The 12439-nt window shown below is 49.9% G+C and overlaps 1 protein-coding gene across 3 annotated transcripts in view; it reads right to left on the bottom strand.

Moving 5' to 3' along the window:
* Positions 1–12439, bottom strand: part of KCNN1 (potassium calcium-activated channel subfamily N member 1) — a 102221-nt gene that overhangs the window by 35665 nt on the left and 54117 nt on the right. For all 3 annotated transcript variants that reach the window (XM_077331961.1, XM_077331960.1, XM_077331962.1), the window contains exons 2-4: positions 11773–12222; positions 10086–10181; positions 3057–3475 (exon numbers count right to left, since the gene is read on the bottom strand). In XM_077331961.1, coding sequence (XP_077188076.1) covers positions 3057–3475; positions 10086–10181; positions 11773–12141 — 884 coding nt within the window. In that variant the 5' untranslated portion in view covers positions 12142–12222. The remainder of the gene's footprint in view (positions 1–3056; positions 3476–10085; positions 10182–11772; positions 12223–12439) is intronic.

Genomic DNA, 12439 nt, shown 5'->3' with positions numbered 1-12439 from the left:
GACTTCTACCAAGGGGAAACTCACAGTTTATCCCTATGAGCAGCAGAGCGGTTAGAGAGGAGGGAAAAACAACAGCACATTAATAAGCATCACAGGCCCGGCGGCGACACGACAGAGGACGACAACACGACCCGCGCTGACGACAACACCAACGAGAAGACGATCGGGAATCGGCTGGTGCAGTTTAGCCATCCCCTTGCCTGGTCCAGCTGAGGGGAAAAGCCCAGGCCCTGTGGCAGGCACAAGATGGCAATGGGACACAAAGGGGCGTGGGGGTGGTGTTTCCATTGCTATGCAACCAAATGGGTCCAAGGGGTTGGAGTTCATGGTTCCCTGCTGAATTTGATCTGATTGGAAGGGGCTTCCGGAGAGTCCTTCCCCATTCCTATTGGCGTCAGCCTTGAAAACGCTCTTAGAGGAGTCGTTTGATGCCAGCAGCAGTCCAGAGAAGGACAAGCTGCCCGACAGCCCAGCCAAGCCAGGAGTAATTCTTTTGAAGGGGAAGAAGAGTTGGTTTTTATACCCCGCTTTTCGCTACGGGAAGGAATCTCAAAGTGGCTTACAATTGCCCGTCCTTCCTCTCCCCACAACAGACCCCCAGTGAGGTAGGTGGGGCTGAGAGAGCTCTCACAGAACTGATCTGTGAGAACAGCTCTAACAGGACTGGGACTAGCCCAAGGCTTGGCTGCATGGGGAGGAGCGGCAAATCAAACTCGGCTCTTCCGGATTAGAGTCTGCCACTACACCACGCTGGCCATCCCATTCATTTCTACCCGACCTTTCTCTCCAATAGGGATGGATGGGTGGTTGGACTAGTTGGCCTCATTCTCCTCCGTTCTGTTTTATCTTCACAACAACCCTATAAGGTAAGCTAGGCTGAGAGAGAGAGAAAGAGGGTGAATGTTTCAATTTTTATTCCACCCTGTCTCAAAAAGGCTCAAGGTGGGTTACAGTGTCGATAAAATAAATGCATTCTAACAGTATACAAAAATTAAATTTGAAATTGGTTGAATACAGTTAAAATATTTGAAAATTGCATAGCTAATATTGCCTTTAGTAGGAGAGTGGGGGGGGGGGAGAGGAGTCCGATTAACATAGTCCTCACTGAGGAGTATGAACTGGAAGAGGAGTAGTTGGTGGGTAGATGTTACTCTAAAGTGGGGTGGGGTTGGAACTGTGGCTCTCCAGATGTCCGTGGACTGCAATTCTCATGGGAATTGTAGTTCATGGACATCTGGAGAGCCACAGTTTGGCCCTTCCTTCTGGTCTCCTAGATTCTAGTCTGAAATCAACCCTGCCCTTCCCTTCACCTGCACATTGAACATCCTCTTGTGGTGGTGGCAGCTGCTGCCAAAGCAGCTTTTTAAAAATTCTACTCAGCTACTCAAATCTCTAATGACCAGTTAGATTATTTGCTGGCTAAAATCCCCAACGACTCTGCTTGAATGGGTTCTCAAGAACACTTGGTGGGCACCCAAAAAGACGTTAACCTGTTTTGGTTTCCTCTCAAGTTCATTTTGTCCCCCACCCCAGCACTGAAAGTAACAGTAGCTTCAGGGAATGGGGCAGGGTGGCAAAACAGCAGAGCCTATAATTGAAATATTTTTTTCAAACTTAACATTTAATATCTTATATATGTACTGTAATGCTTCGTAACCCACCCTGAGCCTCCAGGTGAGGGTGAGATAGAAATGTTGTTGTTGTTGCTGTTGTTGTTGTTAATAATAACAACAGGGATTTGGTTAATAATTAATGATTAATTGTTAATAATTAATAATGCTAATAATCCTAACCTTCGCATTAGGTAAAGGTAAAGGTAAAGGTATCCCCTTGTGCAAGCACCGAGTCATGTCTGACCCTTGGGGTGACGCCCTCTAGCGTTTTCATGGCAGACTCAATACGGGGTGGTTTGCCAGTGCCTTCCCCAGTCATGACCGTTTACCCCCCCAGCAAGCTGGGTACTCATTTTACCAACCTCGGAAGGATGGAAGGCTGAGTCAACCTTGAGCCGGCTGCTGGGATTGAACTCCCAGCCTCATGGGCAAAGCTTTCAGACAGCTGCCTTACCACTCTGCGCCTTCGCATTAGCCTGGTTAAAAGTGGCATCCTACCTTTTCTCTTTCCTTTCCGGCTAAGTTCTCCCAGGGGGGGGGGAGGGGGGAGTGCAGCATGGGAAGTGCAGCACTCCAAAACGTAGGCAAGGCCTCACTCCAAAAATTAATGTCCCACCAAGAAGCAAAAAGGTGCTATAGGCACAGAAAACTAATCTCTCGTCGAAAAGCATCTGCAGAATGAGTTCACTTTCACTCTGCAGCAAATCTGGAGGGCAAGAAGCAGTCTAATATTTGATGTGGAACACATCTTGTGGCGCCACCCCTGGGATGGAAATGGGTACGGATGTGGCATCTGTAGCCCCACTGCAGGGAATGTGCCAGAAGAGGCTGGGACAGCTCAAGGGCACTGAAGGAGGCGGGCAGCTGGAGAAGCATGGGCCATTGTGGGAGGCCAGGTCAGCGCCACCCCACCCAAGGCCTGGGTACATTGTGAGGCAGTGCGGAGGCCGGGCAGGCTAGCACTGCCATGAAGGTGATAACACTGCAGGCTGCAGTTAGAACCAACCGTGCAATACACGGATTGGTTGGGGGCGGGGAAGCAGTTGCTTCCCCAACCTTCCTCCTGCCTTAGGTACTGCCCCCGTGTGGAACGCCAGTGTGGCACTGTGGTTAAGAGCGGCAGACTCTCATTTGGAGAACCAGGTTTCATTCCCCCCCGCCTCTCAACGCAGCTTGCTGAGCGGCCGCGGGCCAGTCACAGTTCTCTCAGAGCTCTCTCAGCGGCACCTGCCTCATAGGGTGTCCATTGTGAAAAGAGGAAGGGAAGGCGATTGTAAGATGCTTTGAGACTCCTTAGAGCAGGGAAAAGCGGGCTATAAAAAACCAACTCTTCTTCTTCGGGCTGATGTGTGAAGGGTCCTGGGTTTCTCCGCAGCTGCGCCAGAGGTACGGGAGGCCCCCCCAAATCGCCATGCACTCTCCCCGTGACCCTTCCGGCCCTACCTTTCACAGACGCGGACCGTCCAGGCAGCGATAATCCAGGAGGAAATGCTGAAGACCAGGAGCACAGTCCCGGGACAGATGGTCATCAGGGTCTTCATGACGAAGCGGGTGTTGAAATTGATCTTGTTGAGGGCCCCGATGCTGCGGGAAGAGGCATCTGTGAACAGCTTGCTGTGCAGGAGCATGACCCGGCCGATCAAGTACAGCCGCAAGAACATGGGGATCGAAAGGATGATGTCCACGTCGGTGTTGGCCTCAGAGGTGGCGTAGGTGAAGGCTAGGCGGGTGGTCCAGGTGAAGAAGTACTGGCCTGGGATGGGGTGGATGGCGCAGACAATCAGCTCCAGGGTGATGAAGAAGATCCGTTCGTAGGTCATCGCGATCCGCCAGTCGTCCGCGCCGTTGTCCACCATGAACAGCTGCACAGAGAAGGCAGGCAGGATTACCGACCGAGTCGAAAACGTTTAAAGTTTTCTGCTGCATTTTTTTTTTGGGGGGGGGGGGGAGATGCCATTGATAGTTAAGTGTGGATCCTAAGCCAGCTTGAGAAGTTGGAGGCTTGTCCTGCAAGACATGCCCAGATAGAAAGTGCAGCTGCAGATGCCCAGCCTCTTGCAATATTCATCATTCACCACAATTCCCTTTTGGGTAACACCTGATAGTTATCTATCTATCTATCTATCTATCTATCTATCTATCTATCTATCTATCTATCTATCTATCTATCTATCTATCTATCTATCTATCTATCTATCTATCTATCTATCTATCTATCTATCTATCTATCTATCTATCTATCTATCTATCTATCTATCTATCTATCTATCTATCTATCTATCTATCTATCTATCTACCTGTCTGTCTGTCTGTCTGTCTGTCTGTCTGCCTGCCTGTTTGTTTGCCTGCCTGCCTGCCTACCCATCCATCCATCCATCCATCCATCCACCCATCCACTCATCCATCCATCCATCCATCCATCCATCCATCCATCCTTCCTTCCTTCCTTCCTTCCTTCCTTCCTTCCTTCCTTCCTTCCTTCCTTCCTTCCTTCCTTCCTTCCTTCCTTCCACCCAGCCACCCACCCACCCAGCCACCCACCATCCATCCATCCATCCATCCATCCATCCATCCTTCCTTCCTTCCTTCCTTCCTTCCTTCCTTCCTTCCTTCCTTCCACCCACCCACCCACCCACCCACCCATCCATCCATCCATCCATCCATCCATCCATCCCGGAAGAGATCAGGGCCCTGACGGAGCTTAAACAGTTCCGCAGGGCCTGCAAAAGGGAGCTCTTCTGCCAGGCATTTGGTTGAGACCAGACGTAATCAACAGCAAATGAAGGGCCCCAGCTTCCCTCCCTCTCAGAACTCCACCAGAGGGCTCTAGACCTGTTTGTACTGTTTATTGTATCATTGTTTACATTGTTTATTGTTACAACTACCTGTTATTAATATTGTATGGTTATTCATGTGTTATCGATTGTTTTACGTATCGTTCATAAGTTTCATGTAAACCGCCCTGAGCCCCCGGGGAGGGCGGTATATAAATCAAACAAACAAACAAACAAACAAATAAATCCATCCATCCCCTGCCTCTCATGACCATGTCGCCTTGAGGTGGCTTACAGATAAAACCATAAAACAATATATCCCATGAAATCCCATGAAAAACAACAATAATAATGATCACAATATCCTGATCTTAATTGTAACTCTGGGGCGTTCAAATAGGGTGGGACCCCCAGATCAAAATTCCAGTCAACCTTCTCCCCCGGCTTCAACCAAATGCCTGGCAGAAGAGGTCCGTCTTGCAGGCCCTGTGGAATCTAGATAGCTGTATCAGGGCCCTTAGCTCTTCCCGGAGCTCATTCCACCAGGTTAGGGCCAAGGCTGAGAAGGCCCGGGACAACCAGTAGATTCCTACCCCCATAGCGAAGAGCCCTGGGAGAGGAGCATTTGAAGGCTAGGATCCACAAGAAATTACAAAAACAAAATCGTTAAGGTGCAAATTAAAAGCTCTTGGTTGCATTAGAATATAAACTGGAATGTAATATGATATTGGGGCTACGCACTCATAGTGGTGCTGGGAACAAAATGTAGCATTATGAAAAATGCGAACACGCTATGGGCAGGTTCTACTTATGAATGCAGCCACAAAATTCACAGTTGCAAAGTCCAGGGAGAAACTGAGATAAGGAGAATGTTTGCTGGCATCGTTTTTCAGATCTGCCTTCTATGCTAAAGCCTGCTGGAGTAGCTATGAGCAGAGCATCTTCCAGGCTAGTTCCTAGATTAGAACCTTGGGTTGGAACCAGACAAAGTCTTCTGCTAACAGAAGGGGACGTATAATTTCGGTCAATTCCTTCTTCCTGTGGCAGACTGTCGACTTGCCCTTCCTGCCCTTCCTAAACATTCCTGTCTCTCCCCACCCTGCCCCACCAGCATCAGTTCCAGAACAATAATGGCTGGCTGTGGGTGGGGGAAGGCTGGAATAGAATCACAGAATATAGAACTGGAAGGGGCCTCTAGAGTCATCTAGTCCAATCCCCTGCAGAATGCAAGAAACTCACTGCAGTGACCCCAATTTCATGCCCAGAAGATGCTTCCCCCCAACTAACCCCCCCCCCCCCAATCCTTGGCCAATCTGGCCTGCAAGAAATTCACCTTCTGATCCCAAAGTGGCCATCGGGATTTTCCCAGGCATGAAAGAAAGGGTCACAAGGGCCAAGCATGGACACAATCCCTTCTGCCCACCCACCTGCAATCTGTCTAAGCTCACAGAATCTGTATTTCTGTCCGGTGGCTCTCTAGCTATCTAGCTCTAAATTGTGTTCCCCTGACAGAAGGCTTTCCCATCAGCTAAAAACCCAATCTGGATCCAACCCCTTTAAATCCATCCAAATTAAGGGCCCAGTTTTGGTGGATTATTTGCAAGGGCATAGGTCAGGGGTGGTGGCCAAACTGCTTTCCAGATGTCCATGGACTACTATTCCCATGAGCCTCTTGGAAATTGTAGTCCATGGACATTTGTTAATTGTACCCTCCCTGTTTTTTTGTAAACCTCCCTGAGCCCTCGGGGAGGGCGGTATACAAATGAATGAATGAATGAATGAATGAATGAATGAATGAATGAATGAATGAATGAATGAATGAATGAATGAATGAATGAATGAATGAATATATTTGGAGAGCCACAGTCTGGCCACCCTTGGCTTAGGTGAATGCCTATATTAGTTATATTTTTGGATGTCATTTGTACTCCGCCTTTCTCCCCAACAAGGACTCGAGGCATCTTTCGCCATTTTATCCCCACAGCAGCCCTGCGAGGTCGGCGAGGCTGAGAGAGATTAACTAGGGCAGAGTCTGCACTTACTTTTTTTATTCCATTGTCAATCCTGTTGAATTCAGATTGCTTTGAACTCGAGTCTTCCTCTTCCCCCCCTCCCCATTGAAACAGGAAAGTCTTCTGCATGTGATTAGGGAGGCTCAGAGGAGGGGGGGAGGCAAATAGAGACTCTTACTTTGTTTTCTTGAGGGGGGGGGAAGAGGATCCAAGAAGTCAGAGGAGGGAGGGAAAAAATCCTTTCTTTTCTTGAAGGGGGACGAAGAAGGCACACAAAAAAATCCAAGGCCGACAGAAGTTGAGAGAACTTAGGGGCTTCTCCTTTAAGGCAGGCTTGTCACATGACCACCTGTAGCCAATCACGGGTCCTCTACCACGGAGGAGAGCCCAGATTCAAAACAATGCAATTTTCTGAATATATTCAGGATTAAAAGCACTCCAAGATAAAGCACAATAAAGGTAGGGTCACTCCGGATCAATCCTTCTTGCTGCAGAAGGAAAATTAAAATCGCCCCAAATCCAAATGGAAATCGCATTCTGTGTAGAGGGCAGGGACTGAATCGATCTGGGGCTGGAATAAAAGCCCCGTGCAGTTTACACCTAGGTCAAGATCAGCCGGCGAGGGAGGACTCCAGGCCAGATCTGCCCGATATTAATCTGAGACAGATTGCCACATTCACAGCACCACCTTGGCTGTCACTAGCTCCTGTGTATTAAATCAACTGCTGGTCCTGGGAATACGGACGGGACTTGAAATCTAACCTACGGACCAGTTACATCGTTAGCAAGGCAGAGAATTCGAATCGACTGGATCTCCTCTAGCGCAGGGGTAGTCAACCTGTGGTCTTCCAGATGTCCATGGACTACAATTCCCATGAGCCCCTGCCAGCGAATGCTGGCAGGGGCTCATGGGAATTGTAGTCCATGGACATCTGGAGGACCGCAGGTTGACTACCCCTGCTCTAACGCATCGGTAAAGTGCAGAGTATGAAAACTAGTTCATGATTTGTGAGATTTGTGCGGCTGTCAAAAAGGAGAGCCTGCATTTACTTGGGACGGTCATTGGGTGGTGGATCATGCATGAGGCATGATTTATGCCTTTTTTTCCATGCCACCTCATCTTGTCTGGCCACGAGGGCCAGGAGAAAGTCAAACATTTGCTAGGTGCTTTTGATTTGGGAGGCAAATAGGATCACCCATTCATTCCCAATACGCCTGTTCCCTGCAAAAACGGCCACCGGCACCAGCAGCCCACAGTGGGCTTTCTGGACATGCAGCTGCAGTACATAAGGATGGTTTACAGGGAACGCTCTCCATACTGTTCAACCCCACAGCAAGCTGGCACCAGATGCCTGTGAGGCCTCGTGCACAGGCCCTTTGGCCCAGTGTCCGCTGCCTGTGATGGCTCTCACAGTAGCTGTGATTGCTCAGCTGGGTAATGGCTGCAAGGGCCAGCAGGCGTGCGGTCATGGTGTCCCCATGTGCCACTCTTCTGGTTTCCAAAGTAACAAAACCTAAACATCCTTTTCAGTGGAGATGGTAGGGGAAGAAGCCAGGCTAGTTCCTAGAGCCCCCTGGCTCTTAGAACTGGGTTCTGACCTCCAGTTCATGGCTGGAGAACTCCTGGGATTATCACCAATCTCCAGGCAACAGGGACCAGTTCACCTGGAGAAAAGGGCTGCTCTGGAAGGGGTGTGTGTGCACACATGTCAATCTGCCGAAGACTGGAGCTTGAGGTCCAAGGCAGGATCGTGATCCTGCAATTGTAATCGGCCAACATGTGGCTGGACCCAATTCGTTCCAAGTGAGACTGACCAATAACACACACTGGTAGGAAGCTGCCATCGTTCTCTGTTGTGGATAGATTGGTCTTTTCAGGTGGGGATGTGTGTGTTTGAAGTCCAGTAGAGACAGTTGCTCCTGAAGTAACGTTTGTTACAAATCTGCACTGCCAATCAAACCTCCAGGGGCCAATCAGGAGCCTTCAGTGGCCAATCAGGAGCAGCATAGAAGAACCAACTCTTCTTCTTCTTCTTCTTCTTCTTCTTCTTCTTCTTCTTCTTCTTCTTCTTCTTCTTCTTCTTCTTCTTCTTCTTCTTTCTCCTTCTCCTCCTCCTCCTTTTCCTCCTCCTCCGCCTCCTCCTCCTCTTCTTCTTCTTCTTCTTCTTCCTCCTCCTCCTCTTCCTCCTCCTCCTCCTCTTCTTCTTCTTCGTCCTCCTCCTCCTCCTCCTCCTCTTCTTCTTCTTCTTCTTCTTCTTCTTCTTCTTCTTCTTCTTCTTCCTCTTCTTCTTCTTCATGAACAAAGGCTCTGCCCACTCTCTCCCGCTTTCAAAAAACATACAGTGGGCACTAGGAAAATGCTGGCCCACCAGCATCCATTTGGGGTCCTCAGATCTTGGCTATTAGGGATGCTCCTTGTTGGAGACAGTGAAGGAAAATTACCCCAATGAAATGGATGAGGTTTTGTGAGGGAACGTTCACAGGGGAAAGGGGAATTAAAATAAGGGGAAAGAGATTCCCATCCCAAAACTTCATGAGGTGGGGAACAGTGGGCAGAAATCTTGAAAAAAATGCACTTCAGGTGAACTGCGAGGTAAAAGGTAAAAGGTAAAGGTAAAGGTATCCCCTGTGCAAGCACCGAGTCATGTCTGACCCTTGGGGTGACGCCCTCTAGCGTTTTCTTGGCAGACTCAATACGGGGTGGTTTGCCAGTGCCTTCCCCAGTCATTACCGTTTACCCCCCAGCAAGCTGGGTACTCATTTTACCGACCTGCGAGGTGGATCCAGCAAAAACCATCTAGCTCCAGAATAAAACTTGTCTGCCTAGGCCATCTCACTGCAGTCTGCTGAATCTCCTAAAAATGTGGGTCCTGGGAGACAAGGGCCTATTCCGCACACACAGGATAATGCACTTTCATCGTGCTTTGGCCGCTGGGTTTTCCTGTGCGGAACAGGATACTCTACTTCGAAGGTGCATTGAAAGGGCATTATCTATTGTGTGCAGAATAGGTCAAGGACCCTTCTGCCTGATAGAGGGTGGCAGCCAGGAAGGAGAATTGGAGGGGGGGGGGGCTGCCAGTTTAGTCAGGATCCACCCCTGCATCAGAAATTCTTCCTTCAGACCTACCCATCAATAAACTTTATCTTTTCTGCACTCCTTTCATCAGCAGGTTCTATTATTGACCCCAAGATGCTGCAAAAGTTGAGATCAATTTCTAGCTGCTCTTTAGACTTCCTTGTCAGTGAGGGGCTCTTGGAGAGCTATTCCTAAGACTGAACAAAAAAAATGACCAGACATTCAGAAAACGGAATCAGTCATTAATTAGAAGAAACCTTGGCACGCCGACATTGAAAACTCAATTTCCGCCTTTCGATCTTGCACGCCAAGATCGGGAGGGAACTCTTCAGAATCTACACATGAAATCTGCCTCTGTCGCTGCTACCAAAAGCTGCATTGCAGGGAAATCACATTTTGAGGCAATCCCAACTGCAGGCAAAGTACTGCATACCTGAGTGGTCCCCATTATGAAACATGCACACCCATCCCTGTGTCTAGAAAGCTAGCAATTCAGGAAGAAAGCTGGGCTACAAGACTTCTCCATGATTTGCTAGCTTCAGGCCCTCTTCCTTTCCCAGAGTGCCACATATCCCCTCATCCAGAAGGCATCAAAGAAGGCGAATCTCACCTGGATCTCTCTAGCATGGTACATGATGATAAGCCCTAAGAGAATCATAGTAGACAAGCTGATAAGGCATTTCAGTGCAAATGAATAGGAAGATTCCTGAAAGAGAGCAGAGAAGAAAGAATCATGTCAGACAGGCAAAGAGATCCTCTTGACCCAGAGTAGGACCTATTTTTTTTGGGGGGGGGAATGCTTTGGATGCTGGTGGTCCACTCTTCAGAGTCTCAGACTCAAGGGAGAGGGGCAATGTGGTGGCAGATGGGCAACGCAGAGGTGGCACCAGGAGGTACAAAGAAGGGATCGTACTCCTGATCCATCCAGCTCAGTGCTGGCTCCTCCAGGTGGCACCTGAAACTCTTCCTCTGTTACAGAGATAAGTTTGGTGTAGTGGTTAGGAGTTCAGACTTCTAATCTGGCGAGCTGGGTTCGATTCAGCACTCCCCCACATGCAGCCAGCTGGGTGACCTTGGGCTCACCATAGCACTGATAAAGCTGTTCTGATTGAGCAGTGATATCAGGGCTCTCTCAGCCTCACCCACCTCACAGGGTGTCTGTTGTGGGGAGAGGAAAGAAAAGGTGATTGGAAGCTGCTTTGAGACTCCTTCTGGTAGAGAAAAGCAGCATATACGAACCAACTTCTTCTTCATTGAACTCCAGGGGACCAAGGTCATATCTCTGGAGAAAATGGCTGTTTTGAAGGGTGGCTTCTCTGGTATCAGAGAAACGGGTTGGCCACTGTGTGAGGATGCCGGACTAGATTGACTGATCCAGCAGAGCTCTTCTTTATGTTCTTATGATGTTCGGTAGAAGAACAGCTAGAGGTGAATGGGTTAAAGAACCCCCCCCCCCCGCAGTCCTCTGATGCAGGGGTAGTCAACCTATGGTCCTCCAGATGTTCATGGACTACAATTCCCATGAGCCCCTGCCAGCGTTTGCCCCTGTGCTAGAGGAGATCCAGTCGATTCGAATTCTCTGCCTTGCTAATGATGTAACTGGTCCCGGGAAAACGTACATGACTTGAAATCTAACCTACGGACCAGTTACATTGTTAGCAAGGCAGAGAATTCGAATCGACTGGATCTCCTCTAGCGCAGGGGTAGTCAACCTGTGGTCCTCCAGATGTCCGTGGACTACAGTTCCCAAGAGCCCTTGCCAGTGTTTGCAAATGCTGGCAGGGGCTCATGGGAATTGTAGTCCACGAACACCTGGAGGACCACAGGTTGACTACCCCTGCTCTGACGGATGTTAAAAAATAAAACCACCACCAACTTATCTATCGATTTGTATTCCGGCCTTCCTTCAAGGACATCCAAACGGCTCTGTTGAGTCCTCACAACAACCCTGATAGGTTAGGCTGAGAAAGCGCATTTGGTGCCAAAGTCACCTGGCGTGCGGGGGACTTGACGTCATTTTCGGACTGTGTCATTTTCTGGGTGATGCTTTTTTAAAATACAGCAAATCACCTTGAACAGCCAGACCGAGCGAAAAGAGGCATAGGGTTTTTTTTTGGGGGGGGGTGCAAAGGTACGCCTGAGCATCAACCCCACTCAAAGCCACCTTGTGCCACACGGCCCCTGAGCCTACCTCGCTGGAGTGTTGTCAAGCAAACTTGGGGCATGTTCCTGTGAAATGACTCAACATCACAAACAGAATGCGTGATGCCAAGCCCCACACGTATCCCTTTCCTTACCTTGGTGTAGACCCCCCACGAGAGCTCCGTCTCGGTGACCATGACCACGATGCCGAACATGCCGAAAATCAGGGCGTAGTCACTCAGACGCTTGCGCTTCTCAAAGAGGGCCCGCCGGTGCCCCAGCCGGTACCCAATGTTCTGGTTCTTCTTCGGGCCGTGGGCGCCCCCCTCCGCCGCCCCCTCCTCGTCCAAGTGGGGGTCCGACACTTTGCTGCGCTCCGACTTGGACACCACCACCTCCAGGCCGGAGTCGTGGAAGGTCTGCAGCGGCTGGGTCTCGGCATCCAGCTCGTGCAGGTTCCGGTGCGAGGCGCTCAGGCCGCTCAGGGGCCGGACCACGCCGCCGTTGAACTTGCAGCTGTTCATGGCTATCTCGGCAAAAGGGCTCCTCTCGCTGCCCGGGCTCTTGGATCCAGCATGGCTCACAATTGGGGAATCAGCATGGACCTGGGGAGGAGAGAGAAAAGGGCCCTTGAGGATTGGACTGGGGGGCTGGCGGCCTGCCTCTGATGGGGGCCCAGCGAGAAGGTGCCTTGGGTTGCCAACTCTGGGAAGGGAAATTTCTGGTGATTTGGGAAGGAGGGCTCAGGGGTAGAGCATCGGCTTGTCTCAGAGAAGGCCCCAAGTTCAATCCCTGGCATCTCCAGTAAAAAGGATCTGGCCG

Source organism: Paroedura picta, chromosome 4 (assembly GCF_049243985.1).
Source record: "Paroedura picta isolate Pp20150507F chromosome 4, Ppicta_v3.0, whole genome shotgun sequence".
NCBI classification, from domain to species: Eukaryota; Metazoa; Chordata; class Lepidosauria; order Squamata; family Gekkonidae; genus Paroedura; species Paroedura picta.
The sequence above is the reverse complement of the archived record's forward strand: the minus strand, read 5'-3'. Positions and strand labels throughout refer to the sequence as shown.